This window comes from Aulonocara sp. 'chitande type north' Nkhata Bay, linkage group LG7 (genome assembly GCF_057382095.1).
Source record: "Aulonocara sp. 'chitande type north' Nkhata Bay isolate Kocher_YH1m ecotype deep benthic linkage group LG7, A_spYH_male_GT1.1, whole genome shotgun sequence".
Taxonomy (NCBI): domain Eukaryota; kingdom Metazoa; phylum Chordata; class Actinopteri; order Cichliformes; family Cichlidae; genus Aulonocara; species Aulonocara sp. 'chitande type north' Nkhata Bay.
Genome location: NC_141350.1, coordinates 69,050,019 through 69,077,936, shown reverse-complemented (window position 1 = coordinate 69,077,936; position 27,918 = coordinate 69,050,019). Strand labels below are relative to the sequence as shown.

General features: G+C 47.2%; 5 protein-coding genes across 11 annotated transcripts; 2 read left to right on the top strand and 3 right to left on the bottom strand.

The window, feature by feature from the left end:
* Nucleotides 1–443: 443 nt before the first annotated feature.
* On the top strand, nt 444–6,202 carry nedd1 (NEDD1 gamma-tubulin ring complex targeting factor). 3 transcript variants are annotated; one of them, XM_086302222.1, is made up of 16 exons: nt 444–582; nt 1,343–1,486; nt 1,852–1,946; nt 2,246–2,362; nt 2,433–2,573; nt 2,909–3,138; nt 3,490–3,691; nt 3,793–3,916; nt 4,080–4,193; nt 4,477–4,527; nt 4,608–4,697; nt 4,788–4,954; nt 5,030–5,228; nt 5,438–5,538; nt 5,673–5,739; nt 5,822–6,202. In XM_086302222.1, the coding sequence occupies exons 2-16, from the start codon at nt 1,351–1,353 to the stop codon at nt 5,824–5,826; spliced, it is 1,839 nt and encodes a 612-aa protein (XP_086158348.1). In that variant the 5' UTR covers nt 444–582; nt 1,343–1,350; the 3' UTR covers nt 5,827–6,202. The 3 variants fall into 3 exon arrangements, with proteins under 3 accessions (XP_086158348.1, XP_086158346.1, XP_086158347.1); XM_086302220.1 differs by having other exon boundaries at nt 5,397–5,538; XM_086302221.1 differs by having other exon boundaries at nt 4,083–4,193; nt 5,397–5,538; nt 5,822–6,201.
* A 206-nt stretch (nt 6,203–6,408) lies between these two features.
* On the top strand, nt 6,409–11,189 carry lyrm5b (LYR motif containing 5b). 3 transcript variants are annotated; one of them, XM_086302227.1, is made up of 3 exons: nt 6,409–6,601; nt 7,723–7,788; nt 10,866–11,188. In XM_086302227.1, exons 2-3 carry the CDS (start codon nt 7,744–7,746, stop codon nt 11,070–11,072), a joined length of 252 nt encoding a protein of 83 aa, XP_086158353.1. In that variant the 5' UTR covers nt 6,409–6,601; nt 7,723–7,743; the 3' UTR covers nt 11,073–11,188. The 3 variants fall into 3 exon arrangements, with proteins under 3 accessions (XP_086158353.1, XP_086158354.1, XP_086158355.1); XM_086302228.1 differs by having other exon boundaries at nt 6,409–6,772; XM_086302229.1 differs by lacking the exon at nt 6,409–6,601 and adding an exon at nt 7,038–7,356 and having other exon boundaries at nt 10,866–11,189.
* Nucleotides 8,130–17,239, bottom strand: LOC147326852 (uncharacterized). Its single transcript, XM_086302225.1, has 14 exons — nt 17,173–17,239; nt 16,395–16,473; nt 16,172–16,283; nt 14,862–14,978; nt 13,985–14,101; nt 13,471–13,569; nt 12,939–13,064; nt 12,710–12,807; nt 12,544–12,633; nt 12,375–12,423; nt 12,044–12,108; nt 11,604–11,725; nt 11,414–11,513; nt 8,130–11,340 (listed from the first exon to the last, which is right to left on the bottom strand). The coding sequence occupies exons 3-14, from the start codon at nt 16,245–16,247 to the stop codon at nt 11,263–11,265; spliced, it is 1,137 nt and encodes a 378-aa protein (XP_086158351.1). The 5' UTR covers nt 16,248–16,283; nt 16,395–16,473; nt 17,173–17,239; the 3' UTR covers nt 8,130–11,262.
* A 945-nt stretch (nt 17,240–18,184) lies between these two features.
* LOC147326851 (uncharacterized) lies at nt 18,185–23,050 on the bottom strand. The gene is made up of 11 exons (XM_086302211.1): nt 22,901–23,050; nt 22,605–22,808; nt 21,172–21,229; nt 20,711–21,086; nt 20,230–20,324; nt 20,066–20,152; nt 19,917–19,992; nt 19,617–19,708; nt 18,688–18,809; nt 18,498–18,597; nt 18,185–18,406 (listed from the first exon to the last, which is right to left on the bottom strand). The coding sequence occupies exons 2-11, from the start codon at nt 22,736–22,738 to the stop codon at nt 18,329–18,331; spliced, it is 1,218 nt and encodes a 405-aa protein (XP_086158337.1). The 5' UTR covers nt 22,739–22,808; nt 22,901–23,050; the 3' UTR covers nt 18,185–18,328.
* Nucleotides 23,051–24,061: 1,011 nt separating this feature from the next.
* Nucleotides 24,062–27,917, bottom strand: sycp3 (synaptonemal complex protein 3). Of its 3 annotated transcripts, none has more exons than XM_086302217.1 (9): nt 27,738–27,917; nt 27,373–27,513; nt 27,212–27,290; nt 26,921–26,955; nt 26,591–26,708; nt 25,382–25,481; nt 25,157–25,255; nt 24,767–24,871; nt 24,062–24,334 (listed from the first exon to the last, which is right to left on the bottom strand). In XM_086302217.1, the coding sequence occupies exons 1-9, from the start codon at nt 27,868–27,870 to the stop codon at nt 24,281–24,283; spliced, it is 864 nt and encodes a 287-aa protein (XP_086158343.1). In that variant the 5' UTR covers nt 27,871–27,917; the 3' UTR covers nt 24,062–24,280. The 3 variants fall into 3 exon arrangements, with proteins under 3 accessions (XP_086158343.1, XP_086158342.1, XP_086158344.1); XM_086302216.1 differs by having other exon boundaries at nt 27,373–27,516; nt 27,738–27,911; XM_086302218.1 differs by having other exon boundaries at nt 27,373–27,546; nt 27,738–27,832.
* Nucleotide 27,918: the final 1 nt, after the last annotated feature.

The following is a 27,918-nucleotide window of genomic DNA, read 5'->3' as shown; positions in this document are numbered from 1 at the left end:
TTAATTTATATTTTATTCCTTCCTAGTTAAATTTACCCTTTTTAATTTTTCATATTTATTTCCTATCTTATTCATAGCCTTTTCCTTTTTTGTTTTCTTTAGGTCACGAGCAGTTGTCCAAGCATTTCACTACATATCGTACTGTGTATGACTGTGTACGTGACAAATAAAATTTGAATTTGATTTGAATTTGAGATCCGGTTGGGAGCCGAAAGAGCCGGCTCTTTTTAGTGAGTCGAGCCGGAAGAGTCGGTTCTCTAAAAGAGCCGGAAATCCCATCACTAATATTTACTAAACTTGTTTTTGTTTTATTTTTCTTCATAAAGCCACGTTTTTATATTCCTATTTTCTTCATATAAAATATAACAAAAATTAAATATTTTATTCTGTGTTTTTCTTTAATTGTTGCCTTGATACTGTATATTTAGTACATTTCGATTAGACTTTAACACAAACACAGGAAGTACGAGCCCGTTTCCACCGTTTGTCCCTCCTGGTGTTCCGTAGTGGCGGTTCATTGGCTGCGGGCGCCTCCAAAACAAACTCAGTTTCGACTTTTCGGTGATTAAAAACTCTTTCTGGGTAAGTATAGTTAATCTTAAGGACTCTGAGGGTCAGGCGAAAACATTCCCGGCAGTTTCCGCTCGCCTCGCGACTATTTGTTAACTTTAAAGCCGTCAAGCTGTTAGTCGGTTAGCATGAGCTACCTGTAGCTGCAGGTTCAAGTTAACGGAGCAAAGTCGATAAAATTTCTGTTTGATGGACCAAAACCAGCCTGCGAGCCGTTAAAAGTCCTCACAGGCGTCAGACTCAGCTTTACGTGTCCGTCTGCCTGCAGTTAACTGTGTAGAAAAACTACAACAGAGACCAAAAAACTACGAACATCCGATAGAAGGTTCCACAGAAATACTTCAGCACTGTGTACTTTTACTGCCTGATACTTGGAGTTACTGCACCAGCTTTTCAACTCTACCTTCCTATAAGACTTTTTAAAACCAGGTTTCAGAGCGCTGAACAGTAAAGGAAATAAACACAATCGAAAATAAATTAAATAGAATCTAGTTTTGAATTCAGTGGGAAAAGTAGACATGCACATTTTTGGCTTTGTCGGATCTTTGTCTAAAAGCCAAAAAGTAAAATGTAAATCCGATCCATCTTCCTGTGTTTATATCGCAGGTTTTTCCTTTCCCTTCTATAGTCATGTAGTTCTGATCATTGTTTAATGGAAAACTTTACAATTATGTTGTTTGTGCAAGTTTGACAAAACCAATGATGAGCTGTAAAACTAACAGTGACGGCCTGCGACGATACAACTCTCTGTGCATGTGTTTATTTTCTCCAGCTGTTACCATGGAGGAGGTGACACGGCTGGTGTCGACCGGAGACTGCGTGAAGATCTGGGATGCGGTTTCCATGGCGCCAGTGGAGCAGTTTAACCCACACAGCACAAGCCACCCTGTTGCTCAGGCCTGCTGGAGCTCCAACAGTATCCTGCTGTCACTAAGTCACCACAGCCGGGATATGAAAGATGGAAATCTGCTGTCTTTGTCATGTCCAGCAGGGGGCGACTCCTCTGTCTGATTGTATACACATCTTTGGTCACCCTGAGCTCAGTAAGCACTTCCTGATGAGTTTATGATCTCAGTTGGCGGTTTAATTTCAAGGGGCAGCCAATCACAATAAAATGTCTTAAAGGGGGAGGAGCTAAAGCAGCTTCTTTCAGACAGGTCATGAACAATATGAGACAAAGAAAGCTTATTTTAAACTATGAATCATGCAGAGCTGCCCTGTCAGAGTGAGCAGCATAAATCACCTTTAGATCTGTGAATCAGCCTTGACCAGTTCTCTCAGACCAGTACCTGGTCAGCGCCAGCAGCAGTGGGGACAAGCTGGTCGTTTCCAGCCTCAAGTCGACTCCTGTGCCGGTGGTGGAGCTGGCCGACGGGGTGAGTCTCAGCTCTTTAAAGACTGCAGAGGGGTAAAAGAAGAATAAAGCCTAAGACGTTATTGTTTGTCTCTGGGTCCAAATTCTCCTTCAGTTCCCAAAACACTGAGCTTTAGAAATATGATACCAGCTGTTCTCCTAGGTGTTTTAGTGAAGTTTAGGTTTCAGGGAAAAGAGGGAAACTAAAGATTTTAGTTACGCTGTGTAGTTTTAGAAAGCCGAGTCAGTCTGGTAAGTATCTCACTGAGAGCTCTTCGGCCTCTGTGAAGTGTAACGGTGCTGGTTTGTACCCGTGTTCAGAAAAAGCAGACCCGGGTGTGTCTCAGCTCCTCGTCTCAGTTTCTGGTCAGCGGAGGTCTCGATCACTGCGTGCACATCTGGGACCTGAAGACCAAGAGACTGCACCGCTCCCTCAAGGTAGGACCTCACGCCACCTCCGGGTTCCTTTACCTCTGAGCGGGATAAACATGGCCTCCTTTTCTCTCAGGACCATAAGGAGGAGGTGACTTGCGTGTCCTTTAATGCCAACGACAGCTACGTCGCCTCCGGCTCCACCAGCGGCGACCTAGTCCTCCATAGTCTGACCACCAACCTATCCAGCAGGCCGTTCGGCCACGGCAGCAACCAGGTCAGACCTCCACTTTCATATCGTTTTTCTTTTAAAGATTTTCTTTGAAGCTGCTCATGTGCAGCCGCTCAGGTGAGCTGTGAGTTGGTGATATGACTGTAGTGAGGGAGCAGCCAAAAGGTGGAGGTGTGCTTTCAGTTTATTTACCTCACCTCATCACGTTATATAAAGTCTTTAATAAAAGAAGAACTCTGCAGGCTCAGAGTTAACCGGAGAGTGGAGGAGGGGCTCCGTTTTTATGCTTCACTCTGTTCAGTCTGTGTATGTAAAGACTGTAACTAAAAGACAGCAGAGGAATGTTTGGTATTACTGCTTGATAATCTGTTGATCTCCAGCCCATCCACGACCTGAGGTTGTCCACGGTGAAGCGCTCCCTGCTGGGCAGCGTGTCTGACAGCGGAACGGTGGTGCTGTGGGACTCCAACACCCAGAAGGAGCTGCACGTGTTTGACGGCGCCCACAAGGCCCCAGGCTCCGGCCTGGCCTTCTCGCCCACCAGCGACCTGCTGGTCGTCAGCGTCGGCCTGGACAAGAAGATCGTCTGCTACGACACCGCCAGCAAGATGTGAGTCCGATCGCTCTGTTCTGCACGTCCCTGCTCGGTCACAAGGCTGTCACGCCCTCTGTGGAGCTCCTGTTCCATAGAGGGCGCTCTCGAGCTCATTGAGAATGAGCCGGGCTCTGAGGAGGTGTAGTTTTTCACCTGTCTTCCTTTCAGGAGACTGCAGAAGACTTCTAGACTTTAAAATGAGTCTCATCGTGTTTTATCCTATGTTAATATAAAACTTTCTGTCCAGCAGTCCAGAACCAAAGCAAAGCATCAATAAGAAGGCAGCATGAGCTGAAGCCCACTCTTTGTCTGTGGATAAAATCTGTTCCACTTTGTGTTTAACGGCGTGTTCGTCTGCATCTCCAGCGTCCTGAGGTCCATCCGCGTGGACAGTCCTCTGACAGCTGTGGACTTCACTCTGGACGGTACTGGGCTGGTGGTCGGGTCCACTCACGGGAAGATCTACCAGTACGACCTGAGAAACTCCAGTTCCCCCACCAGGATCACAGTGGCCCATAAAACGTCAGTGACCTGCCTGCGCTTCCAGAGCAACGCCAGCAAACACAAGGTACTATCCTCGGGACTCTCAGACGGAAGATGGGAATAATATCAATTTTTCCTTCAGTGTGTCCAAACCTGCAGGGTTATTTTCTCTCTTTCTTGTCTCAGTCCAGTAAAATTGGCTCCTCAAAAACTTCCAGCTCTAAGAGATCCTCCACCAAGCTCCCCAGCAGCCAACCAGATCCCACCGCCAGCACAGGCCCTGCCCCCAACAGACAGGTGACAAACACAGGTGGGTTTCACGCTGTAGGTCACTGTGAACGCGAGTGTGCGCGTTTTGTTTTTCCCACACAGATAAATAAGGCAACTGTGAGCTTGAAGCTCCTGTGGCAGTGTGGCCAATCACGGTTGTCCTGTCTGATGATGATAAAGCCATAATTACAGCACGTGTTCAGCAGGAGGCGCTGCTGTGGACGGGATGTGTCGGGAAGCTGAAGGCCAGCAGGGGGCGGAGCAGTTCAGTAGCGTGGGACGAAACAGTCTGGACATCTTCTCTCCCGCTCGCGAAGGTCAGAGGCAGCCTGTGATTGGCTGAAATCTGATGCTGCATTCACTAACGTTGCCTTGTTTTTGTAAATCGCAGCGTTCTCTGTAGTCAAAGGAGCTTTCAAAGAAAAGCGTCTGGACTTCTTTAAGCTGCTTGAAGACGTTTCAGCTCTCATCTGAGAAACGTCTTTTCTTTCCAAGCTCCTTTGACTGCGATGACCTGGATGACTGAGAACCTTCACAGCCGTTCTCTGTTATCACCTCTAACTGAATCCATTTCAGTCGTGCTTCTCCTTCTTCTTCCAGACCCGCTCACCCACGGGACCACCGCGAACACCCCATTTGGACGAGGACAGGGTACGAGAGGTGGTCACCAGATGCATTTGAAGCGACGCTGCCGTCGGACCAATCCTGACGCTGTGTTTCTTTTTCCTTAGTTACCACTTCGGAGGTGATGTCTAGAGATGGGGAGGGTCAGCAGCTAACAGGCCGGGCCAGCCTGGACATCTTCTCTCCAGTCAGAGAAGGTCAGAGTTCAAGTTCAACGCCCATTTAAAATGCCTAAAGGTCCAGGTGAGGTCACCTGGAGGTTAAAGAATGTCTGCACTGTGCTTCAGACTCTCACGCAGGTCCCAGCTCTCACAGGAAGACGCCACTGGGAACGCCGCTCGCAGCCTCGGCGGGGAGGTGCTACAGCCCGCTGTCAGTCTTCCAGACCCCTCCGGCTATCAAAGAGGAGGAGCCAAACACCGCTGTAGCTGGAGAACTGTGTGATGCCAGAAAGGTGATGACCTTTAACCTTTAACCTCTACACCTGTGACAACGCAGGTCCACCTAACTGAACTTTGATCTGTCTCAGTCTGACAAAGTCAGCTGTTCCAGTCTGGAGACACAGAGTCAGTCCACGCCCCCTATGTCACAGTCAGCCAATCACAGTCAGCTGGCCCCGCCCTTCTTCACGCCAGAGCCCAGCCTCCAGAGAGCCAATGGCATTCAGGCTCACCTGAGCTACGACTCACCTGTCCACGGAGCTCCACCCACCACATCTGCAGCAGCAGGTAGAGTCGGGCAGCAGCAGTTCTGAGGGTTCAATTCCCACTAAGGTCCGATATCACCGTGGTTAGTTCACTGTTTGTGGGACTCTGTAGGAATAGGCTTGTGAATTGGACGCTGAGTTCAGGGTCAGCTGCTTGTGTGGGAGATTCCGATGTTTCCTCTGCCTTCAGGTCCGGCTCTGTCGGCTGCCGTTTCCTCGTCTCTTTCTCAGAACATCGCCGACGTGGTTGGACAGGCCGGAGCTGCTCCCCTCACCTCCCTGCAGATCCACTTCATCCAGAACATGATCCACGAAACTCTGGAGGAGTTCAGGTCAGTCTGACCTCTGACCTCTCTTCAGAGAAAAATCAGCTAGCCTTTTTGTGGGGACTATTTTCAGAGGCGGGTTGATTTGGTGTTTTTGAGCTTTTATGGCAGCGGGACATGAACAAGCTTCTCCTCCTCAGGAACGCCTGTCACAAAGACATCATCAACCTCCAGGTGGAGATGATCCGACAGTTTTACATCCAGTTGGTACGACAGATTCGTCCGAGCTTTCCTCTGATGGTCAGATGTGACTTTCTGGTTTTTTTATGATTCTGTGTTTGTGTTTCAGACTGAGATCCACAGTCTGATAGAGAAATACTCCGTCAACGAGTCTCTGGTGGAGGAGATCGAGAGGCTGAGGGAGGAGAACCGCCGGCTCAGGGCCAACTACTGACCGTCTGGAGCCTCGTTCTGGCTGCCTCCTCCCATCCTGACGTCAGATGGTCCAACATGAATGTGTGTGTGTGTGTGTGTGTGTGTGTGTGTGTGTGTGTGTGAGAGAACACTTATGTACCCTGTTTTGTTGTAATTTAATGAATTTTGATGTCAAAGCCTGGAAGAGTTTGAAAGGCGGTCGGTTCACATGTGCCTGCATCATGTTTTAGTAAGAAGCTTTTGTCTGAAGAAGAATAAAAAGAAAAAGTTTACAGCCAATAAAAAAATTACGTGTGTGTGTTTTCATGTACATCAACCCGAATCTTTCTAAAACCTTTGGTGTGTTTATCACAGTTTTAATGATCAGTAAGTAACACGGTGTGAGGCAGTATTTACGGTGATATGCGGTCGTAGTTTGTAGTGAAATGTGTGTTTGTTCTTTGGCTTTTCGCGGGCCGGCGGTTTGAGCGTGTCGGGGTGGGGTTACTCTCTGCGCGCTCACACTCTTTGGTTGTTTACCTGCTAGCCTGTGAGCGCGCAGCACGCTCACTAAGTTCAGACTTTTAGGTTTTCGTGCTCCGCGGCGATGAACCCGGAGCTCAGCGGGTTGTTTTAGACCAACAGCAGCGGGGGAAACGGACAGATTCACCGCGGGAACTTTAACCCTGCGTGACCTTTGACCCGCTCAGGCTCGGTTAGTTTATTGTCGGGTTTTTCTCTTTCAGCCGCTCAGAGCAAAGTTGGCTTCCTGCTAGCGCTGCTCACCTGACGTGAATCACCTGAAGGTGACGTTTCATTTGATCCACTTCACGCAGGAATTCAAACCCTGCAGCAAAACTGAGACCAACGAGCCTCAAACGTTCCTGTAAGTGTTTATAGTATTTATGACGTCACGAGCTGAGCGTTAAACGTGTTTTCAGTCTAATCTAACGCGCAGCTGGCAGACAGGTGTGCGTTACATGTACTGCGATACTGCGTGTACTTTCTAACGTTATAGACCTGCAGGCAGAGACACGCGGAAACACAGTGTTACCTGCAGCAGGTGCCGGCGGTCACGCCCACTACAGATCACGTGCTGGTGTGCCAATTTTTTGCACACCTGGATGAGCCGCTGTGGGTTATGTGCTAACCGCGAAGTGAACCGGGTCGCTCTCCACCAGACTCCATTCACAAAAGCTGGATTTTTACGTCACAGAAGGGCGGAGCTTTGCGTCTGCAGCGGCCTCGACTGGTCCGTTAGTTTGTGTTACGGAGCGACTCTGATGTTTTAGTGAGTTAGTTCGGATCACAAGAAAACACTGAAACAGTAAAGTCACGCAAAGTTGAATAGAAACTTCTTTTTTCTGTCAGGTGAAAATCTGCGTTTTTGTGAGTGGACTCTGGTGTAAGATCGGTTTCTTTGTTGGCCTCCCAAAAGCCATAAACGTCATGGGAACAATAGGTTAGCAGGTACATTCAAGATGTACTTTATTGTTATTATTAACATTTAATTATTAAACAGCTTTATTGTTGTTTATTTTTAAAGTGTTACTGTTACACTGGCGCCTGTAGTGCTTCGGCTGTCACAGATAAATGACAGTCGGCCATCCGATCCGGAGCCGATGGCTTCAGATCTGACTGCGTCATTCAGCCTTAACGCTGTTTGTGATTCCTGTGAAGCGACTGATCTGGTTCGATGGTTCTCTTGTTGATTCGTCAGCAGAGCTGCAGTTTTCTTTGTGTTGCACATGGAATTGAATCCTCAGCAGTTACTGAGCGTGAGCAGCAGGTTAAACCTCTTTAATCTGAACTTTGCGTTTATTCTGCCTTTCTCAGCTCGGACTGTCCTCCAGGAAGATGGCCAACCCACTCAGGTCTGAAGTGTTTCGACTGTACAAGAACGTGAGTGTTGGGGAAATTCATTTTTAAAGAACTCGATGACCAAAGTTCCCTCTAATGTTCCACGTGTCTGAGCGAACACACAAACTCCCTGAGCGTCCCGTGGACCACTGTGAGCAGCAGCAGACGTGTGCACTGTGGTCACGCCAGCATCCAAGTTACATGTTTACTAAAGTAATCAAATTACAGCATTTACATTTATGTTAGACGACTTTTAACTGCTTTAACCCACTGACAATGAAAACTTAAACAATCTTGTTCATGTGCAGCATGTTAACACTATTGGAAGCAAAAATAACCTGAACTCCAATTTTGAAAACAACTTTATTTTTATTATTTTTTGCTCTGACTGTATTGTGAGTCTGTGGTCTGGGAGAGAGTCTGTAACTCTGTCTGCAAATACAGTAAATAATGACCAATGTTGGGCAATTAATTATTTAGTTACTTCTTCAAAAAAGTAACTGAGTTATGGAAACAAAGTTTTGCAGCTGTTTACCTAAAAATGCAGCCAAGGTGTTTTTAAACAAACATTTCAAACTATTCACAGAACAATCAGCTGTTCTGCATCAAATCTGATGCCACACAAATTATTTGTGCCGCTCCAAAAATAATTTGTGTCCACTATGAGATGAAGGAGAACAACAGCCTGATACCTGCAGGCCTGACAGCAGCAGATGTGTCACTGCTGTAACACCTGTAACACTCAGCAGGCGCCTCATTGTTCTGACACACAACACTACTGACTACACTACACACTAACTACACACTGACTACACACTAACTACACGCTGACTACACACTAACTACACGCTGACTACACACTAACTACACACTAACTACACACTAACTACACACTGACTACACACTAACTACACACTAACTACACACTGACTACACACTAACTACACACTGACTACACACTAACTACACACTAACTAAACACTAACTACACAAGATTTGTGCTAAACGTCTCAAATCTCTCACATCTCAAACACGCCGTCACTCCTAAAACTTCCCCCTCCCTAAACAACTAAAGGCCATGTTGCCATATCATTCTTTGATTGGTCCACATGGTACATTTTTCCACCAATAGGAAAGGCTGGGAGTTTTGTTTTTGTTCACAGGCTTTCGAGCGTTTTCCTTATAAAACGCAGTTTTTACCGTTTCTTCCTGCAGTAAATAGAAACAACGACAGTATTCAGGAAGAAAACCAAACATTGCAGATATTTTATCATAACTCTGGTTTTACGTGGTCGATCAACACAATTTAAAAACTGGTATAAAGTCCTCACTTTGTCCGTCAGTTGTTCCGTCTGTCCTGCTCACATCTCCAATGGTTGTACACGTTGTCATTAACGTGGCTTCACTCCACATCAGCCGCTTTGCTAAAACACCGCACCGCACATAAGGACGCTGTCAGAGCCTGTCAGCCATGTTGATCAGCTGCGTATATACGAATGTGAATCGCATCATTGGCTGGACTTTGGGATAAGGTGGCATCGTTCTGATCACATACGGGAGCAGCCAGTCACTGACTAACACTGCAGAACAGGATTGTTAAAGTTTAATTTTAATTTCAGTGCAGGTTAGATTTTTTTTGTGCGCAACGCAGATTTTCTGTGCTAGCAGTGGGCAGCTTAGAGGGAACATTGTCGGTGACACGTTGTCCTCCAGCGATTCTAGATTTTCTGTTTTCACAGCTGTAAACGTCAGAATCGGGAGTTTGGATGATGAGACTTCAGGCGGCGTCAGCAAAGACTCCATGATGATGTTGTTAACATTTATTGACAGATAATTTACTTTTAAGATGATCCGTCGGTGCCACTGTGAGCCGTCGGAGGTGCGTAATGATGAGATGACCTCAAACAGATCTGAAGGCACAAAGCTGCCTCTCAAATCTCCCATCATGTAAAGCGGTGCTGAGCCCCACCAAAATGTTCAAGCTTCATGTTTATCTGTGAAGATGTCAGCAGTGTTTACAGAGGGCGCTGCAGCAAGTGTCGCCCCCTGCTGGGCATTAAAAGAATGCAACTGCGTGCACAACCTGTAGTGTCTGCACCAAAGCACTGAGGTCTTTATTCATCTGTCAGAATGACGCTGAAGTGGTGTTCTGATATATTTAAAGCTTATTTATCGGATCGGGCTGAGATTATCTGCTCAGAAACACTCTGACGACACTTCATCATGTTTAGGGTGAAAAAGTGGACGTTTCAGTGGCAGAGCCGTCGTTACGCCGCGAACAACATCAGCAGAGAAAACCAACAATCAAACTCACAGCCCACCATCACAATATTTTAATAACATTAAAGCCCAAAACCCAGAAATCTAACACGCCTCCCTCTGTAGCCCCGCCCCTTTAACGGGTTCTGAGTGAAACCAGCTGCACACGTGACATAAGATGTGCTGTGGCCTGAGATGGTCACCACATTTTTCTTTGGTGAAACTAACTCAGTGAGTTTAGACAAACAGGGAGCAGGCGGCGCTTTCTTATTTCATAAATGCAAAAAATAAGATGCCCGCACTCGTGATCCCTCATGGTGAAGGTTTAAAGACTTCCTGTGTCCACCTCACGCAGGAGCTCCGCCCTCCTGAGTGAATTAGAAAGTAAGGTGAGACACTGTAACAATCAGTGTTTTTAAAGATTTTATGCATGAGGAAGCGTGTAGGATGGAGATCAGCGGCGTCTTTATGACCGCAGAGCTATCTGCAGATAAACCTTTGACCCTCTTTAGGAAAACACTTTCTGTTATCAGCTTTAGACTAAGATAAGGTCTCTGCAGGGAGCGCCGCTGAAGGAATTACAAAGCAAGACTATGTGACAAGATTTCAGATTCACCTTTTGTAAAGTGAATCACTAAAAGCGCTCGTGGATCCTCGGAGCGTTCCCGCTGCTCGTCCTGATAAAACACATTGGCCTCTGGAGGTGTGTCAGTCTAGGATCATCGTCCAGAGTGATTTTAAGACCTGTGCTGATTTTGAGATCATGTGATCATCATGTGCCGTCATACATCGGCCGCCTTTTTGCCCTTTAGTAAAAATAAAGACATATCTTTGCTAACACATCCTCTTCCTCCTTGCAGCTCCTCTACCTCGGCAGGGAGTACCCCAAAGGTGGTGACTACTTCCGCGACCGTCTGAGAGCGGCGTTTGCCAGGAACAAGGCGGTGGAGGACCCCGAGCAAATAAAGGCCCTGATTGCTCGTGGCGAGTACGTGGCCCGGGAGCTGGAGGCGCTTTACTACCTGAGGAAGTACAGAGCGATGAAGAAGCGCTACTACGAGGACTAAACGGCGACCGAACGGTGACGACACGAACAGCTCTGAGGTTTACGGATCCAATCCTGAGGTCACATGACCACCGAGTGAAGCCTTTAAATTAAAGTATTCAAAACAAAAACAAGCGTGAGTCCTCCTTCCTTCCTTCCTTCCTTCCTTCCTTCCTGTCTGTCTGTTCCCATAGGAAACAGTAGAAGCAAGGTCAGAGGTCAGAGGTCGGGGGGGCGATGGTGTCTTTGTCGGCCAGGTTGACTCTGCAGATGGGACAGGTGGGGTTATCCTGGGGGGGAGGAGACAGAGTCAGGTGGCGTTCCAAGTTTATGTCATCTCCGTATAACCAAGCACGGCGTTACCTTCAGCCACTGGTCGATACAGTGAACGTGGTAGTCATGGAAACACGGCAGAATCCTCAGCTTCTCGCCGTCGCTGTAGTCGCAGACACAGATCTGACACCTGCCGGCCAATCAGCACAGAGACATGTTAGCGTGCAGGTTTGGGGTTTGTTTGTTTTCAGCGTTACAAATGGCGAGCTCGGAGACTCACTGCGTGTTCCCGCCGCTGCTGCCGCATCCCTGGAACACCTTGGTGGGAAACCTCTGGATGTCCGTCGCGCTCAGCTGATTGGTCCTCACGGCGCCCTGACGCTCCTCAAGCTCCAGCAGAGACTGAAAGACGAGCAAAGGCGTCAACACTCTGACATCTGGGCCCTGATTGGTCCACGTTGAATACCTGCAGCGTCTAACTGTAAGAGCTTAACTGTAACACGAAGGAGGAACGTAAAGAAGAGATCACAAACCAAGTCTGAGATGAAACATTAAAGAAGAAGAAGAAGAAGAAAGATCCAAATTCAAAACAACTTTTTGGAAAAAAAGCTCCAAAGACAAATTCTGACGGGATTTTTGTCCCTGAGTGAACAAAGTCTGCAGAATGATCGAAACTCCTCCCCCTCCTCGAGACCCCTCCCCCTCCTCCAGACTCCTCACCTCGTAGTCGTTTCCTTCAGCGTCATCAGATGTGGCGTCCCTACTCCTGCCGTGACCAATCAGAACTGTGGAACGATCAGCAGAAGCAGACCGATTAAAGCTCTACAACAGTGTCATGCTGTCGTTTGATTGGTCAGGTTTCTACGCTGTCGTTTGATTGGTCGGTCAGGTTTGAGCAGCTTGTGTTTGTTCAGTTTTTATAGAGAGAAAAAAAATCTTTACTTTAACAGGAGCGAGTAGAAAAACTACAAATACTCCAAAGACCTGATTGGACTGAAGTACTGCATGTATTTATACCACATCTCTGTAGTACTTGGTTTCTGGTGCTTACCTTCTCCGGGAGCCACCTGAATCATCCAGCGGCGCTCTGTGGGACGACCCTGCAGAGAGAAGGTCACGGCTCGGTCAGCGAATCAAAGCAAAACGTCGCACGTTTCCTGAACGCAGCACCACTTTTGATAATATGAAAACCACGATCAGACTGTGATTGGCTGCCTCACCCTGTGGAGGCGATGAAGAAGACGCTGGTGGAGGTGGTGATAATGGAGGTGGTGACGGTGTCTGTTGTGCTCCACTCGGTCCAGCCGAGCCTGGAGGAACAAACAGAAACGTGAACACCTGTCCGCTCTGCCTCAGGTGAGGCGTTTGGTGCAAGTCTGCCTCCACCTGCAGGTGTTGGTGCAGCGCCTCGTGATCCTCCACCTGCTGTAAACCAGTGGCTCCCTCCTCTTCGTCGCTGACGGCGAGCTGCTCCACCACCGCGGCTGCAGAACAAAGCATCAGAAGAACGCTGAAGGTTCAGCAGGAGGCTGGAACCACCACCAGCCAATCATGTTTCAATAATACCGACGTTCCCCATCGTTCTCAAGGTCCGCCCCCCAACACTGACACGTACCGAGCACCGAGTCGTCCTCCGCCTGCAGCCTTCGGGCCAGAGCCTCGTCTTCCTCCACCTGCTGTGAAGGAACCGCATCCTCTTCCTCTTCCTCCTCCTCGCTGCTGGAGATCTGCTCCTCCACAGCTGCAGGAGAAACCACTCGTCACAGACTCCATCATCATATAGTAATAATAATAGTTCGGACTGTGGGAGAACCGGAGAACAGAACCAGAACCTTCTCACTGTGAGCACACCCTGCTGACCACCACACCACCGTGCCACAACATCACAGTAGTGATGAAGATGATGATGAATGAAGGATATAGATTTAAAAAGGCAAAACATTTAAAAAAATAAATACAAAATAAAACAAAATCATTCTTCCACAGTGGGAATCCCGCCCTGTATGCAAAGCGTGGAAGTGGGAACAGCGACGTTTGCTCATCGAGCAGCTGCGAGTGAACGGCGAACAGCGATTACCGAGCAGCGCCTGAGAGCAGCGCCCGTTTCACTCACCGACTCACCACAGCCTAACGCAACGCTGACGTACCGATGTCTGAGCCGGCCTCCACCTGCAGCTCCTCGTCATCCTCCGCCTGCTGGAAACAAATGGCGTCCTCCTCGCTGATGGCGAGCTGCTCCACCGCAGCTGCAGAAGAAACGAAGGATCAGACAAGCCTCCACTGAGGGTGCAGCTGCTGAGGCAACAGCCCCCGTGCTGCGTTCAAAGACACCACGCTGACAAAATGTGACAGCAGGAGTGACATGCATGTTAACTGTTCTAATAATAACTAATGTGGAGGGTGGGCGTGTTCCTGCAGCCGTTTGAGTCATCAGCAACATGTATGAATGTTGGAAATTGGAAATTTTGGAGAAGCTGAAAGATAAAAGTGGAGCTTAGGAAGCATCGGGAACTTTAACGTTCCTGATGCTGAGAGAAGAGTAACTCCAGGATCGGTTCCGCTTTTTTTTGTCGCCAACAACCGTCAGAGACGCTGAAACTAAAGCAGCAGTGAAAGAAGGGTTCCAATATTCATATGTGTGTGTGTAACGCCAACACGTACCCATGTCCGAGTCGTCCTCCACCTGCAGCCGTCGGGCCAGCGCCTCGTCTTCCCTCAGCTGCTGCGAACGAGCTGCAGCCTCCTCCTCCTCGCTGATGGAGATCTGCTCCACCACAGCTGCAGGAGAAACCACTCGTCACAGAACCCATCCAGGCCAAAGAAGCTAGACCCAGAGACGCGTGCACCATCGAGTGATATTTAAAATGCAAAAAACTAAAAATAAAGAACCAATTAAAAATTATCTTTAATAAAATGCAAATCGACTCGTGACCACAGCCAATCACAGTCATTCCCTACAGGACAGCATGGACAGGGCCGTGTGAAGGAGGGGGGCTGAGGGGGCTGCAGTCTCCCCACTGCAAAAGGCAGACAAGCAGCGCCCCTGTGTGAGCTTCTCTGATTTATTCTTACTGCTGATTGGTTCCTGAAGGCGAGCCTTCAGAGAAGACGGAGCATGGTCGCCCGTCACCTCCGTCAGTTGTTTGTTTTTTTAAGTACAGGCTGAATTGGGAGGTACTGGCGGTCCTGTTTTTTGTTTTGTTCCTAGTCTAGATTATCAGGACCAGTTTAGGGGTGGAGCCTAGTTGGTCATGGTCGTCCTCCATCTGTTTTAGCCGGAGCGCTTGTCTCATCAGGAGCACGTCGCCAAATACAAAAAATGAACAAAGGTGTGAAAAGTCTTAGTTCGGTGTTTCATTTGACACGTGTGACAGGAAGTTGTAATATATAAGTATAACTGCTCACGCCGAGCATCACAGTCACATGACGTTCATAGCAGTTACAGAAGTTATTTAGCATTAGCATTTTCTTTGGTTCACTTACAAAAGCAGCAGACCGACAGCAGGTCTGCCCCCCCCCCGATAAGACCGACACATACCGATGTCCGAGTCGTCCTCTGCCTGCAGCCGGCGGGCCAGCAGCTTATCTTCCTCCATCTGCTGTAAACGAACCGCAGCCTGCTGCTCCTCAGTGATGGAGATCTGCTCCACCCCAGCTGCAGGAGAAGAGATGGAAAGATTTAAGAGTTCATCAGTTATTGAGTAGGAGTTTAAAACCCTGAAATATTCAAAGGGTAACTCGATGGGACTGAATGATCTCCTCATACCGACATCATGCCCGTCTAAGCTGGCAAATTCTATAGAATTACATAAAGTCCCCACCCCCACGACCAGAGAGGGGCAGTAACGCGTTACAAGAAACGCGATACTGTAACCCGATTACTTTTTTCAAGTAACGAGTAAAGTAAGGGATTACTATTGCAAAAACGGTAATTAGATTACCGTTACTTTCCCGTAGGAACGCTGCGTTACTGCGTTACTAAAACCGTGATTTTTTGCGAGAATGTCTCACGACAGTGACGTAAGCGAGTGCGCCGTTAGTGACAACAGCTGTGTGCAGATCAACAGTGGATCATATATCAAGTGCAGAGAGAGTATGAGCGTGCAGCGTTTAAAGCGTGGAAGTACTGACCTTACTTTGAGTTTGATTCCATAAAAAGTGACAAAAACATTAGTGTCCGCTGTGCGTGGGAAGAAAACTTCTTTTTACAGTGAAAAAACCCCTAAACTTCCAACAAGCACCGAGTAGCTACGACGTAATGGGAAACTCACAGAGAAACTCGCGGATTCTTCCACTGACCGCGGCACACCTGCACCAGGGTAAACCTCCGCCTGCCTCACTCCTGCTTTACAGGTGAAAATAGAGCAACAGGACCGCTGAGTCTTTGACTTTATTTATTTTCTGCTGTGTTTTACTTGCATCTATTTGAAAGACTGAGTGTAAACACACAAAATATTTTATTTTATGTGCTGGAATGTGCAGAAAATAGGTTTAAATGTTAAACTAATTTCTTCCAGTCAGAGAATGTTGCAGATAATTAAATTTTTGCTTGATGCATAAAGTTAAAAGATTAAAACTAATAAAACAAGTTTTAAAAAGAGACTTTTCCATTTGATTACATTTTGTATGATGATTATGCAGAAAAAGTAGAATTGGGCTGAAAGATCTATCACTTTATCACCTCTTCAGGTTGTAAATCGTGTTTTTAAAAAGCAACTAAGTAACTAATTACTTTTGAAAATAAGTAATCAGTAAAGTAACGGGATTACTTTTTTGGGGAAGTAATCAGTAATTAGTTACTGATTACTTTTTTCAAGTAACTTGACCAACACTGGCCATGACATTTACCAAATTCTGAGTCGGCTTCTAGCTGCAGGCGTCGGGCCAGCGCCTCGTCTTCCTCCACCTGCTGCGACCTCCTCATCGTCACTGATGATGATGATTAACTGCTCCAGTACAGCTGCAGGAGAAACGACTCATCAGAAAACCGTCACTGATTACAAATGCAGGTTTTTAACACCATGGATCTGTGCAAAGAGCCCAGTGATAAAAACAGCAGATTCTCCCTCACCTGGAAATCTGCACCAAAGAAGAAGAAGGATGAGGGGGGGGGGCTCCTGATAATGAACACAACTACAGGCTTGAAGGTCCTAAAAGATATAACAGGAATTATAACAACATGTAATTTATGACCCAGTTACAACTACAATAATGCAGTTAATCAGCGAACCAATAAGAAAATTGAAAATAAAGTGTCGGAAATGTAACATCTGCCTCAGTAAAACTGAAATACTTGGATTCAGTACAATAACGTGCACTTCAGTGAAGAACTTGGGTAAATGTTCCTGGTGGTTGGTGATCAGGGAGGGTGCCACCCCATGCACTCCTGTCCCCGGACACGCCCCTGGACTGACGGTGTTTGGATGTTACGGTGGCGCAGGGGTGTGTCTATCGGCACATCTGCCCCAAACCGAGCGTCTCTCAGAGACGTGTAACTGCAGGATGAAGCTCAGATCAGGAGGAAACACTGCGCCTAAGTGTCAGAGGGGATATTTCCGGGTGGTTTGGGGGAGTTTCCTGTAAAGTCTGACTCTGTGGGTCCGAATCCTTTCTCAGCCAGCCACACTTTCCTCTCTGATTTCTGATTTCTAGCGCTTTCACAAAAAGCTGAAGGGGGAAAGGATCCGGATGATCCGGCTGTCACGGCCGAGGAAGCGAAAGTAAAAGTTTGTGATTTAAGCTGATTCATGACGCAGCGGTGAAATCATGAGAATGAAAGCTGCTAGTTTAAACTATAGTTACTATAATAACCATAATACGAACAACAGAGGAGAGCACAGAGCACCTACCTTGACTGGAGGTCTGCATTTGATACTAGAGGCACACGCTGGGTGGAAGGGAAGCTCTCCAACCTTTATACATATACATGACGTGTAACAAGCCCCGCCCACTCTTTAATTAGATCTGAGCGGCTCTGACGTTTAATGAGAGAATAGAGTTCATTTCACCAACACAATTAAAACTCGTTCATATTTCTGCTTCACCTGAACTCACCATCACTGATGTCCACTCACCTGCTGAGACTGTGGGAACTGACAGAAGTTAAAGGATACCCTATGTATCTGTGTTTGAGGTCGAGAATGGCCGAGGCTGGATTTGTTGCGTCTACTGTAACCGTAACAGTTGGATAATAAAGTTTCACATGGATTTTTTATTATCAGCTCCACACTGATCCACACTAACCCACCGAGAAGCCAAAGTCACAGAAAAACACAAATCCACAGCAGAAAAGGAGACAGCGGCTCGTTTCCTGTGAGGTCAAATTCATGTTTTTGGTCTGGTGGAGAGTAAAGGCGTCACGATTCACAACTTTGAGCCTCCTGATTCTTCCTGTTAAAAAGGAGTTTTTCGTTCCCACAGTCCCCAAAGTGGTCACAGGGGGTCATCTGATTGTTGGGGTGCATAATTTTAGGGTCTTTACCATAAAACATAAAGCACCATGAGGCACTGTGGTCATGATTTGGTGCCTTGTAAATAAAATAGAACTGAATTAAATATATGATCTAAATAACAGTTTGTATTATTTTGAACATTTAGAGGAACAGACACATCAACACAAAGCAGACTAAATAAAACAGTTTGATGCTGTTGCTGCAACAGGTCGCAGCTTTTCTGATTTTTGTTCAGAGGAGAAATTAAAATATTTTACAGAAAATATTAATATTTTACGAAAAGTCAAAATTATGTCAAACAAACTATCTAAGGCTTAAAAAAATAAAACAAACAACATTAAGACATAAGAAGATGAAATATTAAGAAGCACTGGTTGCTCGTCACTAAATAAATGAAAAAACTCGCTGCGAGGTTTTATTGTTTTATTTCTGTGGTCACATGAGCACCGACAAACCTTTAAATAAAAATATAAAAAACTGAAAAACAGAAGTCTGAGTCGTCCTTCAGGAGACACGAACCCGTCTGCTCCGATAGAAAACTGTAGAAACGAGGTCAGAGGTCAGAGGTCGGGGGGGCGACGGCGTTTCCGTCAGCCAGGTTGGCTCTGCAGATAGGACAGGTGGTGTTATCCTGAGGAGGAGGGGAGACACAGGTGAGGAGACGGCGTTTAAGGAGGGGCTCTAAAAACAGTGGAGCGCGAACGGCGCATCCCCCGGAGTACCTTCAGCCATCGGTCGATACACTGGACGTGGTAGTCATGGAAACAGGGCAGAATCCTCAGCTTCTCGCCGTCGCTGTAGTCGCAGAAACAGATCTGACACCTGCCGGCCAATCAGCACAGAGACGTGTTAGCGTGCAGGTTCGGGGTTCGTTTGTTTTCAGCGTTACAAACGGCGAGCTCAGAGACTCACTGCGTGTTCCCGCCGCCACTGCTGGATCCCTGAAACACCTTGGTGGGAAACCTTTGGATTTCCCGCCGACTCAGCTTCCTGGATACCACGGCGCCCTGACGCTCCTCGAACTCCAGCAGAGCCTGAAAGACGAGCAGAGGGGTCACGGGGTCACGCTTGTCTGACGGTGACTCGTATGTTCACACAGATTTATGACAGGAAAAACGTTTGTAATAATTTAACGTCCGTTTGAATATCGCGATCATCGGCTCCGGAACGCGCGATTCAGGACTGAGAGTATGAGAAGAAAATCGAGCTCCACGGCGCGTCTTTCCCCGACTTCCTCCCCCGCTCAGACAGCCTCCCTGAGCCTGGGTCTTTTTCCTTCCCACTGTGACCAAGCGCTTGTTCATAGGGGATCACATGATTGTTGGGAGCCGTACAGCACGGAGCACCCTGAGGTGACTGTTGTGGTGACTGTGTGCTGTGTAAATAAAACTGAAGTAAAGCGGGTTCGAGTTAAAGCCAGAAATTTAGGCTTACGTGTCCTCCCCCTGCAAAGACGCCGTGCCGGAGCGATACTGCAACACTGATGTGACAGGAACAGTGTTTTTCTGGAATGGGAACTAAATCTCGTTGACCGGATCAAAGCTTTCTGCAGCTGAGCCACAAACAAGGCGCCAAGTTCAGCTGACTCTGGTCGACCAATCGCCTCTCAGGACTCCGTGTCCCATGTGTTCTTGCTAAACCGCCCCCAGGTGCTGAGGCTGCCGATGCTCAGCAGTGGTTATGATCGCCACACCTCTAACACCAACATGATTGATTTGTTTCTGCTGTCCCGGACTTCCAGGTAACCGGTGGGTGGAGCTGACCTAGATTAGGTCGCAGCACACTTCAGTTCAAACAAATGTGAGGCCTCCCTCCTCCATCAGTCCTAGGAGCCTCCTCACCTCGTAGTCGTTTCCCTGAAGGTCGTCTGAAAAGTCGGGTATGCCGTTCCTCCTCCTGCCCTGCCCACGTCTTCTACGCTGACCAATCAGGTCTGCGGAAACACATCAGCTGCATCAGAAGAAGCAAAATGACTGCAAACTGATTGAAACTCTAAACACAGCTGGAGAATCAGGAGGTCACAGATCACATGTTCAGTCTCCCTCCTACTGACCAATCAGGTGTGAGCAGGCTCTTGTTTACCAGCGAACGCTCGATTAATCGCTGCTCTAAACGCCAGTGACATCATCACCATGTCTTACCTTCTTCCAGCCCCACAAGAGGAGAGACGGCCGCGAGCACCTGAGACATCCAGCGAGGCTCCACGTAGGGATAAAACTGCAGAGAGAAGGTCACACCTGAGTCCACAAACCGAACCCTGTACCTGCACACGTCCTTCACTCTGTCTCACCCTGTGGTGACTCTCTTGATGAAGGTGATGGTGGTGATGATGCTGGTGCCTGCCATGAAGATCCGACTCCTCTCGGTCAAACTGAGCCTGAAGGATGAAAAGGAAACGTGAACACCTGTCCGCTCTGCCTCAGGTGAGGCGTTTTTGTCCGGGTCAGCTTCTACCTGCAGGCTGCGGGCCAGCGCCTCGTCTTCCTCCATCTGTAGTGAACGCACGGTGGCTTCCTCATCGTCGCTGATGATGATCTGCTCCACTGCAGCTGCAGGAGAAACGACAGAAACATCACTGAGTTTGTCTGACGACTCAGACTCGAGCTGATGAGTTTCCTCATAAACAGGTTTCTTCATCTGTTCCCAGAAACACCCGCCAACTTCCACCAGACTCCAGTGAAAAAACATCGATTTTTACCTCAAACCGTTAACTTTCTGTTCGCTTCCTGTGACGTCTGGATGTTAAACTGTGAATGTGAAGTTGCACAATAAGACCAAGTCAGCTGAGCAGCAGCAGGAGAACAGCTGCTGTCTTCTATGAGGCTAAATTCTGTTTTTTTTTAATGGAGTCTGGTGGAGAGTAACGCCATCACTTCAGAGACGTTTCTGTAAAGCTCAGATTCAGGCAGGAAGTGTGACCGCCGAACGCTCGTACCTGCAGAGGTGCCGCCTTCATCACCGTTCAGCCACCTCCTCTCCTCTTCGGTGAGGAAGGACAGCGAGTTGGAGCTCGACGCCGCTGCTGGAGGTGGTGACGGTGACGCCAAAGTATTCGTCTCATTTGGTCTCGGCTGAAGGACTGATACCGGAGTGAGGTAGGAAGAGGACGAAAAGGAAGAAGACGAAGAGGACGATGAGGATGCAGTGGACCGCGGGGCTTCCAGCCAGCTGCCCAAAGCAAACGTCCTGAGAGAGGACGCGGGAACGAAGCCGGCGCTCTGTTTGGCCAGCCGCCGGCGTTTAGAACTATGTGAAAAAGCTCGCTTGCTGGGGGTGAGACAGTCTGGTTCTGGACAGCTGTCCACCGGCACCTGAGGGGAATGAAATGACTCTGTGAGTCTGCGATGAAGAGTTGGTTACAAAGGGATTCAGTAGGGCAGCGGCGCAGCGACTCACCGGGCTGAAATGCTCTTCTACGACGTGCCGACGCCTCCGCCGCTTGGCGAGCTGCGGGCTGGAGCAAAGAGACAGATTTCACCTCAGCACCAAAATAACACGCCCATCACACAAAGTAAATAAATACCGAAACCCTGGCGGTAAATATCTGTGTGTTCCTGTTTGCAGGAACAAAACGTTTTCAGACATCTTTGATCTGAGAACTTTTTACTGCAACCCTCATCCACCCAGCTGCACTCTTATCTAAAATCCCCACGCCGAAGGAAACCCCCGACCTCTGACCTCATTTCTACAGTCACAGGAACTATAGAGTACAGCCTTAATGATGTCGTCACGATGTGCGAACGTGTGAAGAAGGAAAAACTACGGTCACCTTTGGGCTGGAACGTCTTGAGGGTCACATGACCACTGTGAGGTCATCATCAGTGATAACTTAAGGAGAGCCTGTGGACACTGGGCTAAACTATAATCTATGAGTCAAAGTGTGTGACACATCGCTGCCCGTCCCGGTAGTCGTGCCCTCGCTCAGTTTCATCATTGGCCCATTTCGGGCTCGGGTCACAATTGGCCAGTTAAAGCCTGCCCTCCCCCACCACCACCACCGCCACATGAAGCGAGCGGAGTCGCCCTCTCCTTATGTTAGTCACGTCGTCTTTAATGAGAAAACCTCTACCAACTGTTGATAGTTTGAGGAAACAGAAAGTGTTTCCAAGAATAGATTTTCATTCCTACTGGAAAACCCCCGTAACTGCAAACAGTCCACTTTCTGTTTGAAAGTGAAACAGGCTGAAGTCCAGCGTTACACGAACAGGGTTTGTTCCACTGGGAGGCTTGTAAACAACAGCTGACCTGTCAGCACAGGAGTTAAATACGGTCTCTGACTCCCACAGCTGCTGAGCAGTCAGCACACGTGCAGTTGGTTTCTAACAGAGCGATGGGATCAGCGTCCAGCTGGGCTGTGCTGCTTTATTACTGGGATCCAAACACAGCAGCAGATTTCAGCCTGCCCGGACTCTGGTGTGGAGAGAGCGGAGCAGGTGTGACTGTGTCCCTGCAGCAGAGGACTGTTTGGACCTGCTCGGTCTCCTCTGCTGTCTGTCATCGCTGCAGTTTGTTGTTGCCGTTTACGAGGAAAGTCCTGGTGGTGCTATTGGCCTGAAAGCGATCACATGCGAGGGACCAATAAACACTCGAGAGAGGGTCACAGAGGCCGGCTCACCGTGTGAGCAGAGGCCGAAGCTTCCTCACGGAGTCCATACATTTAAGGGTGCACCACAGACAGGAAGTGTGTGTACTCTCCAGAGTAAAGGTCACAAATACAGGGAAGCCCCAGACTCTCAGCAGAGCAGCTGTTACTGCAGCTTCCAGGAACTCGGACTACATGTACGTGTAATTTCCTGTATGTGTGCTAACGTGCCACGGGTGCAGGGTACCTGGGGGTTTCCGGGACGATGACGGGCAGCTCGGGGTACGGGACATCGTCCGAGTCGAGCAGGCAGCCTCGGTTCAGCACCCCCGGGCTGTCCGGCTCCGATGAACACGGGCTGTCCGCTAACTTGCCCTCCATGCTCTCCTCTTCTTCCCCCAGCAAAGACCTGGTACTCGAATCACCTGAGACTCAGACTCATGTCAGGCCGCTGAGTGGGAACAAAGCACAGGGAGGCGCGTTTAGCGAACACGGTGCGCAGATCGGAGAGTCAGCTCCGAGAGGCGCGAGCAAACAACTCACCGCCGTCCGGAACAAGCACGAACCCGGAGAACCGAAACTCACGCAGCCAAAAGCCAAGGAATCAAACTTTCGCCTCTTTCTCGGGTCGTTAACGGTACTCCACCGCTTGGACCAAAACAGGAAGTTCTCTTCACAATAAGAGCGAAAACTTCCGGTGTCACCGGGAAAAGTACCCAAGAGTCCCCCCGGCGGCCCGGACGACTTTCAGTTTTAGATAAATTTAAAAAAAAGTTCAAACCTTTGGGTAACATTAAAATATTTTTGTTAATAAATCAAAGCTGTGGAGAGGAAAATATTTTGAGCTACATAAAAACTTTGAGTCTATTAAAGCAGCTTTGCATGATTCAGATTTGAGAAATGCTGCTTTGGCTGGAGTCTCGCGGATTAGCTGCACATACAGAAACAGGAAATAAGGAGAAGCAGAGTCAGTCAGTGATATCTTGGTCTTTGTTACTTGACTCCACTGACTCCCACGTACAGAAGCTCGTCATTAACAGCTTAATGTTTACCACAAACTCTGTTTTAGTTCTTGCTGATCTGTGAGAATCAGTGAAGCTGTGATCTGAACTTGACTGAGCACTCTCTTCCCAAGGGCAGGGGGAGACGAACAGGTGATGTTGGGGTGGGTGTGGTCTCGTACAATACACCTGGATTTCCTTTAGGGTCGGCTGGTGTGAATTTCACAGGGGGCTTCTCTCCTGGTCAGCAGATGATGAGGCCGGCGAGCGGAGGTAAAAGCGTGTGTTGAACCTCCCCACCCCATGTGAGATGTTCAAAAACTGTTTAAAACTCTCTCCTCTCTATGTGGTTAAAAAGCCAGAGTTTAATATATGAAAGAAAACCCAAACTTGTGAGTTGCTGAGGCAAAATGACAAAAACATTTAGAAATTAAACCATTTGAAAGGTAAAAATGAACAAATATTGAACAAAAAATTCAAATAAAAAACAAATAAAAGGAAAAAATGAACAAATTAAAATATTTTAAAAAGCTGAGTGCTGTTTTGCCCTCTCCTCCTGGGCAGTGATGAGCTCCAGCTTTCCTTCGTTTCGCCTCACAGTCAACACCAAATTCTTCACACACAGCTTCAGGACGCTGCCGAAAAGCTTTTTAACACAACAAACGAGTAATGAGGAGAATAAAAAGCAGACTAATCAAAGCTGTCGCTGTATCACCAACACGTTCTTTATTTTTATAACTTCAGGAGCAAAGAATGAAAGGATGAATGGAAACTGCAGCGTCATCACAGAGCTCAGCCTGGAGCCGCTCGTCCACAAACCCAGCAGTGAAATCAGAACTCGGGCGAGAACAGTTCATGTTTTAATGAAACCTGTGAGAACCGCAAGGAACGAGCAGAACTGAAGCCTCCGGAGGGCGGCGGCCTAGAAAAGCATCGACTGCAGGGACTTGCGGACTGTGGCCATCTCCTGCTGTTGCTGTGGAAACACACCGACATCACAGAGTCAGCACCCGTGTTTATCAGTGTTTTTAACGTTTTCAGGGAACAGCAAAGACAGGAGCTAAAAGTCTCTCTGCTGCTCTCTTTACAGACAAACGAGATGAGCTCATCACTTCATGTGAGGAGAGTCTGTGAGAAATGAAACATAAATAAATGACAGCAATAAAGCTCATGATAGAAACTCCATCGCCCATCAGATCAAAGTCTGGGTTCATATCAAACTGGCCCTTTGAACGTCTGCCGTTTCTGTCCTGAACATTCAGACAGTCGGCAGAAACCTGTGTGACCTCACTCTTCTTCTTCCTCACTCACAGATTCATACTGCGAGCTTTTATTTAGAAAAAAACTACTAATGAATAAACTTCCCTTTCCTGTTCTTATGTGATGTTTTGCTGCTGGCTGAACGCACCGTGTCCATGAGGATCTTCTTCTGCAGGGAGGCCATCTCCTTTTTCAGCTCTTGTTGCGCCCCCTGCAGGAAAGACTCGTGGCTCTTCTCCATGTCCTCCATGTTCTACAGAACAAACAAAAAACAGAAAAGCAGTTCAGGCAGATTTCCACAACCACAGCTTTAATACAAACTGAAACACATCCTCAGGTGATCAGTGACGTCTGCAGGGGTCACCCTTTAAATTCTGCTTATCGCGGCCCCTGTAGCTGTGCAGTGTGGACTTGTTTTTGACATATTGCACTTCAGAGAGAAACAGGCGTGGGTATTCCCGAGACCTCTGAGTAAAAACACAGAGTTGGTGTGCAGGCCGGGACAGAGCTGCATTGAGCTGCTTCTGACATGCTTCACCTTGACAAACTGCTCGTACAGCTCTCTGACGGTCTTCAGCTTCTGGTTCTGCACGACTCTGGCCTGCTGCAGGATCTTCTGCTGCTGCCGGAACAGATTCTGCAGACAGAAAGGAAGAGTCTACATCGGCGATGGCCCTTCATCGCCATCACAGGTGAAGCACCTGAAGCCGTCGGTGTGCAGTACGTGAGGCTAAAACAGTTAAAGTGAACGGAGGGGACTGACGTTGAGCTTCTCCTCCTGCTCCTCGGCTCGCTGGGCTTCGGTCTCCCACTGCTGCAGCGCTGACGACACCTGCTGGGAATACTGCTGCGTCATCTTCTGCCTGCAAACACAGCAGAAATGATTTCCAATCATGCAGTTATCGAATAACTGACCTTTGTGACATCAGTTTGAAGACGAATTTCTGAAATTTTCAAACAGTGCTGTGTTTACACAGGCTCGGGATCAGCAGCTGAGCTGCAGTGTTCTGACTGAGCTGATGTTTATCCTGGCCGAGGCCAGAACGCTCTGCAGGACACCGTCTGTGACAGGTCACACCCGTCCGCTGCCTTTACAGAGCTGCCAACAGGCGCCTTTATTTAAAAGTGAAACGACCACCCACAGAGAAAGTGAGGCTAAAGCGTTCTTGTTTATGCTCTGTAGACGGCACTTCTTCACGGGACGAGCGCGCCGCCTCGCTTTCATAACACGAACGTTCTCTGAGAAACAAAAAAAGTTAAACAGAAAGTTATGCACAGAGAGCGAAGCAATGTCCCAGAACAAAAACCAGCTCCTGCATCTGCTGATATTAAAAGGCTGACCAGCCAACCTTTCACCGTACAGGTGCTTATTTGAAGCCTGTATAATTCTGTGAGCTCACCGTCAGCCATAAACTGGGGAAGTCAAGTCTTTTAATTGATCTATTCATTAATTAACTGCATAACTGTTACAATTTAACATGTTTTTTAATTATTCGTTTTCTTTTTCAAACTTAACTGTTTGAAAAAAACCCCGTGTCACCTTCACTTATTTCTTGTTTTCAGTCTTTTACAGTGTTTTAAAATGGAACAGGTTTAAATATTATTTCTGGCTCTCACAGTCTTTACAAAACATAAGGAAATTAAAGACATTTTAAAATCCTAATTTTCTTTTCACCCTGGTCGCGTCAATGCTGCCGTGAAGTCGCTGAGAATCCAGAAATGACTATTTTTTAGGTAAATGTCTCCCAACATGCTCAGTTATGCATCTTTTGGTGACACTAAATGACAAAAACTCAGATTTGAAGGATATTTAAAGAGATTTAATTTCCCTGTCTTTCACTTTAAAGCGCTGAGTGATTCACAGGAAGTCGTGACATGATTCTGGAGCTCGTTTTAAAGGATGTGGTGACTGTTCTAAGACTGAATTTCAACCATTTCTCTGAGTGTTTGAAGTGGAGGGAGCAGGAATAACCTCTGGCTATGGTAGTTGTTCCACAGCTGCTCCAGCTTGTGTTGGCTTCCCTTCATGTAGTTCTTTGTCAGACACTCCAGACGTTTCTTCTTGGCCTGCATCACCTTGCTGATGTCAGCTGGGAGGACAAACAGATATGTGATACTGTGCTAATAAAACACGAGGAAACACCGCTGCTTTTCTGTAAACCATTTCATACTTTCTTCGGTCAAAATGCTGAAATATGTTGTGTTGTGTTACATTGACACATGAGCAGTCTAACAGGGACCGAAGATGACATTACGCCTAATGATTTTTCCAATAACAAATTAAATACAAACCGCTTCTTACCTCCAAACTTCTCCAACATGGACTGCACCTCATTTCTGGACATAAAACGAGGAAACATGCCAAGATTGATGGCGTTAAACACACATTAAATTCAATGAAATGAAGGTTTCATTATCAACTTTATCAAATTTGAACATTTTCATCTTAATAGTATAACAATAAGCTTCATATCTTCAGGTTTTGGACTGTTAGGCTCATCAAACATGACATTTAAAACATGATCTTGTTATATGGGGAAACTATAGGAGCTATTTTAAAAGACAAAACTATTAATGAAGAAATAATAAATACCCCATAGCACAGGGAACCGCCTCCTCCTCAAAGTCAGCCGGTCTCTTCTTTACCAGCTTGTCCACTATTGGAGTTTCATCTTAAATCATGAGAAAGTGGTTATATTTTACTTTGAACACCTTAAAATCAGCTCCTATAGCTATCTGGGTGACCCAGCTCACCTTCTCTGACTTCATCCTCAGAGCCACTCAGCTCCTTCTTCTCCGCCTCAGGAGTAAAATCAAAAGCCTTTTTATCTGCTCTCTCCTCCAGGAGTTTCTTTTTCATCTGTTTCCTGGCTGCTGCCATCCTCCTAGCTTTTACTGCTGCCAAATGTTACAAAACGAAAAAGAAAGCTGGCAAACCACCCAGTGCTAATGTTAGCTTAAATAATAAAATTAGCTTTTTAATAAGGTATTAAAGAATTAAAAAATGTTGCTAATAACACCTGTTTAGTTTCAAGCGAACTAGCGGACAAGGCTCAATTTTAACTAAATCCGAAAAGCAGTTCTAGTTTTAATTCTCCTTTATTTAGATAAAAACAAACCTGAATGAAAATAGTCTGCTAGCTTGCTGAATCCGCTAGATTCCCGCCACAACCTTAGCCCGAAGTATGCCGAGCTCCGCCGAATCTCCCCGAATTCCGCCCACAAAACAGAAGGCCAAGTATGGAAGGACATTAGTGTCAATATTAAAAAAAAACGTAAATATGAATATTAACAAATATT

Excerpts from the sequence above, each read along its gene's own strand:
- nedd1 (XM_086302220.1), top strand. The coding sequence starts at position 1,351 with ATGGAGGAGGTGACACGGCTGGTGTCGACCGGAGACTGCGTGAAGATC. Across the intron at positions 1,947-2,245 it reads TGGTGGAGCTGGCCGACGGG|AAAAAGCAGACCCGGGTGTG; the intron begins GTGAGTCTCAGC and ends ACCCGTGTTCAG. Across the intron at positions 2,574-2,908 it reads TCGGCCACGGCAGCAACCAG|CCCATCCACGACCTGAGGTT; the intron begins GTCAGACCTCCA and ends GTTGATCTCCAG.
- lyrm5b (XM_086302229.1), top strand. The coding sequence starts at position 7,744 with ATGGCCAACCCACTCAGGTCTGAAGTGTTTCGACTGTACAAGAAC. Across the intron at positions 7,789-10,865 it reads TGTTTCGACTGTACAAGAAC|CTCCTCTACCTCGGCAGGGA; the intron begins GTGAGTGTTGGG and ends TCCTCCTTGCAG.
- LOC147326852 (XM_086302225.1), bottom strand. The coding sequence starts at position 16,247 with ATGAGGAGGTCGCAGCAGGTGGAGGAAGACGAGGCGCTGGCCCGACGC. Across the intron at positions 12,808-12,938 it reads GGAGGACGACTCGGTGCTCG|CCGCGGTGGTGGAGCAGCTC; the intron begins GTACGTGTCAGT and ends TTTGTTCTGCAG. Across the intron at positions 12,634-12,709 it reads CGCTGCACCAACACCTGCAG|GCTCGGCTGGACCGAGTGGA; the intron begins GTGGAGGCAGAC and ends TTGTTCCTCCAG.
- LOC147326851 (XM_086302211.1), bottom strand. The coding sequence starts at position 22,738 with ATGGAGGGCAAGTTAGCGGACAGCCCGTGTTCATCGGAGCCGGACAGC. Across the intron at positions 21,087-21,171 it reads TAGAAGAGCATTTCAGCCCG|GTGCCGGTGGACAGCTGTCC; the intron begins GTGAGTCGCTGC and ends CATTCCCCTCAG. Across the intron at positions 19,709-19,916 it reads TCTTGTGGGGCTGGAAGAAG|ACCTGATTGGTCAGCGTAGA; the intron begins GTAAGACATGGT and ends GTGTTTCCGCAG.
- sycp3 (XM_086302216.1), bottom strand. The coding sequence starts at position 27,870 with ATGTCCTTCCATACTTGGCCTTCTGTTTTGTGGGCGGAATTCGGGGAG. Across the intron at positions 27,291-27,372 it reads TGAGGATGAAGTCAGAGAAG|ATGAAACTCCAATAGTGGAC; the intron begins GTGAGCTGGGTC and ends TCATGATTTAAG. Across the intron at positions 26,956-27,211 it reads GCGGTTCCCTGTGCTATGGG|AAATGAGGTGCAGTCCATGT; the intron begins GTATTTATTATT and ends TTTTATGTCCAG.